This window comes from Cnephaeus nilssonii (genome assembly GCF_951640355.1).
Source record: "Cnephaeus nilssonii genome assembly, chromosome: 13".
NCBI classification, from domain to species: Eukaryota; Metazoa; Chordata; class Mammalia; order Chiroptera; family Vespertilionidae; genus Cnephaeus; species Cnephaeus nilssonii.
Window position 1 is genome coordinate 53,952,214 of NC_137084.1, and position 6,063 is coordinate 53,958,276.

The window sequence follows — 6,063 nt, forward strand, 5'->3', positions numbered from 1 at the left end:
AGTTCAGATAGAGTTTCTGAAAATGAGGCTCACTCTCACTTCAATACATAAATTCCACATTTATAATTCTCAGATTTATCTCCTCTGAGAGATTCTCAAAGGTCCTTCAAATTAAAAAATGTGACAATGTATGTGTTGTATTTTAATTTTATCTGTCCAAAATCTATATATATAAAAGCCTAAGTGACGGTTAAAACTGAATGACCGGAACGATCGGTTGACTAGTCGCTATGATGTGCACTGACCACCAGGGGATAGACACTTAACACAGGAACTGCCCCCTGGTGGTCAGTGTGCTCCCACAGCCAACTTCCCATGGCCGGCCAACCTCCTGCAGCTCCTTCCCCCAGCCAGCTGGCCCCAATCACCCCAATTGGAATCTCCCCCCAGCTGGCCAACCTCTCACAGCCCCTCACCCTGGCCGGCCAACCTCCCGCAATCCCTACCCCTTCCCCCACACCCACCCCCTCAGCCAGCCATCCCCAATCAGTCCCGATCAGGACTGGGTGAGATGCCCCGATTGGCCCCATCACCGGCCAGGCTGAGGGACCCCACCCATGCACGAATTTGTGCACCGGGCCTCTAGTATATACATAATTAATTTCTTTTCCTTCACTCCAGAAAAGTCAAAACTGGAACCCATAGAAGAAATAAGAAGTGATTCAATGAGCTCATCAGTTGAGATTGGAGCTTTACCCATTATTCATGAGGACAACATCAGATCTGACCAGCAGCTGAGCATAGATAGTGAGAGCTCATCCATAGAGTTTGGTACCTCTGATATGAAATACTTACTCTATGAGGATGAGAAGGATTTCAAGGTAAGATTAAGTAAATAATTTTGACTACTAGGATCATGCTGTTTCATTAATGGAGAAAATTAACCTAAAATATGGATATTGGAAAATTCTATTTGCAATTATTAGTAAAATTTGCCCACCATTCACATCTCTTTGGATACTATTTATACCCCTACCCTTGCTCAGTTTGCTACCTATATTTGTTTATAGGCCTCCATTGCTAGTATACCATGTAAGTTATCTAGAGTCTTCTAACAATGATCGTTTATTTTCTTTAAGGGCATCTGTTAGTTGGGAAATCAGGAAGGGCTCCACTGGACAGTCCTCAGTTGGACTCTCAGGCAGGTGCAGTCACAAGCTGGCTGGAGCAGCAGTCATCTGCTGCAGGTTGATGCTACCTAAGCTGGGGCCTCAATTCCTCTTCACCTGGGCCTCTCTACAAGGCACTTTTATTGTCTCTTTATTGTCTGGCTTTCCCAAGACAAAGCAATCCCAGAGACTAAGATGAAAGCTGCAATTTTGCACAAAGTAGCCTTGGAAATCATACACCATCGCCTTCCTCGTAATCTGTTGGTTGATGTAGTTATAAAGTTCCAAGTGGAGGAAACGTGGCTCGTACATCTTGAAAGAAGTAGGTTGGCATCACATTGTCAGAAAAGCATGTGGGATAGGGTGTACATTAGTGTGGCCATCTTCGGAAAGGACAAACTGCCATATATAGCGTAGGATGAAACCTGGAATATTCAAGCCTTTTTTTTTTTTTTAAGACTTTTTGGTACATTCCAATTACTCCCACATTGACCCCTTGCTATTTTCCTTCTTGGTACTATTAAAAAGTTCTTCTAGAACTTAAAGACTTACAGGAAAAAGAGTGATATGACAGCAGAAGAAACTGAATAAGTCAACAAAACTCGTTTTAACTAACTACAATGCAGTCCTGCTACCATCAAGTGACTATTTAAAGACTAAAGGTCTGGTCCCTATAGCATTCAAACACCACCATGAGTATCTTGAAATCATGACACCTAATATGTTATGATGACCTCAAGTGGACAGTTGTCTACAAAATTCCAAAACTGGGGCTACCATTTGGTTGAATGAAAGACCTTCTTTCTTACCATGGAAGTTTTTGATGTGGTAAAAATGATGTTTTGTATGTTATGGACTGAATCATGTCTTCCTGCCCCAGCCCTTCATATGTTGAAACCCTAACACCCAATGGGACTGTATTTGGAGATAGGGTCCTTAGGAGATAATTAAGGTTAAATGAGCTCATAAAGCTGGGGCCCTAATTTGATAGGACTGTGGCCTTAAAGACTAGGCTATACCTTGTGAGGATGCAGCGAGAAGGAAGCCATCAGCAAGCCAGAAAGAGAGCTCGCACCAGAACCCAATCATGCTGGCACCCTGCTCTTGAACATTGCAGCCTCCAGAACTGTGAAGAATGAATTTCTGTTGTTTAAGGCTCTTAGCCTGTGGTATTTTGTTATGACACCCTGAGCAGACTAACACAGTGTATTAGGATTCTGAAATAGGTGGTAGATATCTACCAACTTTTCTCCTAGATTTCTTATAGTTCTACAATTATAAACACTAAATGCAGTTACATGCATTTTTGAGTAATAAAACATTGATTTCCTTTTTCATTCTTTGATAATCCAAAATTCTAATAAATGTTTATTGAGACCCCGACAATATTCCAGGTACTTGTTAGATGCTTGGAATCAGGGGGTAAACAGGAAGAAATGAAGTCTCAAAGAGGCCATTTTGGCAGGCACTACCTTCAAATCGCATACATGCTAATAGCAGACAGATAAGAAAATCATTAATTACTGTGCAAGAGGCATGTACCACGTGTGTCTGTCTTTCTGACCGGTCTGTGAGCTCATCTTTGTCCCCAGCACTTGATACACAGCCTGGCATCTGGTGGGAATTCGGGGGAGTTTTGTTGAAGGAATTCAAAAGAAAACATGACTTGGGAAGGCTCCCAAGAGGAAGGCATGTTATGTAGGGCCTGAGCTGTTTCAAGCCAGTTTGGGGGTGGCTGTGTGATTTCATATAAACTAGACTTTTAATTTCATTTGTTGATATCATAAACTATAGTTAGTTTGGCAGAATATGGTTTTATTTATACAGTAGCCAAAGGTCCTATGAAAAGTGCAAAATTCATAAAGAATCTGTTCAATGTTAGAATATTAGTAATCAAAGTGATGTATGCAGACCTTTCCCTTGGTTCTTGAATAATATAGAAAACTCTGCAGTGGTTATAGCCTATATATAGCCAACATTTTCTTTTACCAATTAAAGAGTTTGCAGAGGATATATCTTCCCACCCTAGCTGGTGCCCCCCACCCAACCCCCTGAAAGACTTGCTGACTGCGCTGTGGGAGATCTGGCCTACCATGGCCCACTGGGTATATAAGTTCATGGAGTGTTTTTTATTTTTAGTAGCTCTCGTATTTCACATGATATACAGCACTTGAGCAATTGGGAGGGCAATGAAGCCAGTCAGATAAAGGAAACCTTATCTATCAAAGCTGGTAACTTGCTGAATAACCTCTCCTATTCTTTTCTGTATCTGTTCACCATAGGATTATGTAAACTTGGGCCCCCTGGAAGTGAAACTCATGCGTGTGGAGAGCAAGAAAATGCAGATTCATTTTCAAGAGAAGCAAGTTACAGACAAATTCTTTGAAGAGGTCAAGAGCCCACAAGTCCACGTCACATATAAAATGATGAAGTCTTTTCTCTAAGACTGAACGCTGCAAAATAAAAAATTTTTCCTTATAAATTTTCTTTGGGAACTAAAATATATCAGCTGCCCTCTTTATTTATAATTTGGTCCGCTTTTAAACAAGTTGTTATTTCTAAAGGTCATTCCAAGATTCAGCTATCCATTTACCTGCAGAGCATGAGTAACAAAAACAAAAGAACAAGTTATATTTTTATATTCAAGTAATCAGAAGCATGTCAGTATATGCGGAACATGGCGGGCATCGGCAGCAGGTGGCAGAGCGCGGAACATGGCAGGCATTGGCCGCAGCAGGTGAACGGGAGCACTAGACCAAGGTGGGGTGCCGGTCGCTGTCATCGGGGTGAGCCTCTGGTAGTTACTGGGAATTCTTTGCTCCCATGTGTCACGGTCTCACCGGGTGCTCATCTGGCGCTGGTTCCGATCACTTGGTGCTGTCAGTGTGTGGGAGTGGTGGTGGCGGGAGCAAGGCTGCCGGCAGGCAGGGGACCATGGGCTACAGCAGGAGGGGTTGGGCAGGGGCACGGAGGGTGGGCTGAGACCCACCCATGTGCCCACCGCAGTCTTGTGGCCCACAGTTCCTTTCAAGGTGCACGAATTCATGCACTGGGCCCCTAGTATATATATATATTAATCCTCACCCAAGGAGTAAGAATATTTTTTCCATTGATTTTTAGAGAGAGTGGAAGGGAGTGGGGAGAGAGAGGAGAAGGAGAGAGAGAGAGAGGAGAGAGAGAAACACCCATGTGAGACACATTGATTAGATGCCTCCTGCTCATGCCCCACCCAGGCCAAGGAAGAACCTGCAACTAAGGTATGTGCCCTTGACTAGGAAATGAACCCATGACCTTTTGGTCCATGGGCCAACACTCTAACCACTGAGCAAACTGGCCAGGGAAAGAAATATTTTCAATTGATAATAAAAAATATGACACGTCAAAACTTGGGAATCCAACTACAGTAGTGCTTAAAGGAAAATTTATAACTAAGTTTATATATTAACAAGAAGGGTTGACAATCCAATCAAATTTTATCTCAAAAATCTAGAAAAAAACATAAAAAATAAACCTAAAATAAGTAAATAAAGGGAATAATGAAGACAAAATCAATTGACTAGAAAGCTAATCTATGAAAGAGAAAATCAACAAAGCCAAAAGGTGGTTTCTTGAAGGGTTCATTAAAATTATTAACCCCTAGTCAGACTTACCAAAAAAAAATGAAAAAGAAATAATCACTATAGTTTTTATAGACTGTTAAAAATACAAGAAGAATTTATAGGAAAAAAAACTTTACCAATAAATTTAACGATTTAGAGGAAATGGAAACATTATTTGAAAAACATTTCTGAAAAAAATCAAAATCAAGGAATGTATCAAATGAAACATGAGCAGGTCTTTTATGCTGAAGACTTCAAAATATTGTTGAGAGAAATTAAAGAAGACTTAAATAAATAGAATAAAGAGATAGACCATCATCATGCATTAGAAGATTCAAAATACTTAAGATGTCAGTCCTTTCCAAACTGATCTATAGACTCAGTGCAATCCCAATCAAATTTCCAGCAATTTTTTGGTAGAAACTCACAAGCTATTTCTAACATTATTATGGAAAGTTATAACCTAGGCAAAAAAGTAAAACAAAACAAACCTATGGCAGCCAAGACAAAGAAAATCAACAAAATTGGAGGACTTAACACTACCAAATTGTAAGACTTCATGTAAAATTTCAGTAATTAAGACAAATGGTACTGGCCCAGGATAAAGGAAAAGTCCAAAGCAACAGAATAGAGAGTCCAGAAACAAAACCCACACATATTTGTCATTGATTTCTAAAAAAGATGCCACTATAATTCAGTGTGTGTGTGTGTGCAGGGGGTGGGGTGGGGGAGGGGGGAGTAACGGTCGTTTTAATAAAAAATGATGCTGAAGTGATGGTATATCTTCATGGGGGAAAAAATGAACATTGATGCCTACCTCATACCATACACAATCAATTAAAAGTGGATCAGAAACCTAAATATGGAAGGCAAAACAATAAGGAAATATAAGAGAATATACTCTGTTCCCTTGGCACACCGAGTAGAGCCTCAAAGCCTATGCTTGAAATTAAAAACTGCACCTGGAACAGCCTTGTACTGCATAAGAACAGGCATATAAATTAAACAGAACAGAGAGCCCAGAAATCGACTGACACCATTATGGTCAATATTTGACAAAGGAGGCAAGAGCATACAATGGAATAAAGACTATTCAATATATGGTGCTGGGGAAATTGGTTAGATACATGCAAAAAAATGAAAATTTTCCACCAACTTACACTATACACAAAAATAAACTCAAAATGGATAAAGGCCTAAATATAAGTTGTGAAATTATAAAAATTCTAGAAGAAAACTTAAGCAGTAAAATCTCAGACATCTAACATAGCAATATTTTTGCCGATATATCTCCTAGGGCAAGGAAAATAAAGGAAAAAATAAATGGGACTACAATAAACTCAAAAGCTTCTGCC

General features: G+C 40.1%; 1 protein-coding gene across 1 annotated transcript in view; it reads left to right on the top strand.

Moving 5' to 3' along the window:
* Positions 1-3,574, top strand: part of CCDC83 (coiled-coil domain containing 83) — a 41,257-nt gene extending 37,683 nt beyond the window's left edge. The window contains exons 11-12 of the mRNA XM_079788639.1: positions 622-821; positions 3,392-3,574. Coding sequence (XP_079644765.1) covers positions 622-821; positions 3,392-3,553 — 362 coding nt within the window. The 3' untranslated portion in view covers positions 3,554-3,574. The remainder of the gene's footprint in view (positions 1-621; positions 822-3,391) is intronic.
* The last annotated feature ends 2,489 nt before the right edge of the window (positions 3,575-6,063 follow it).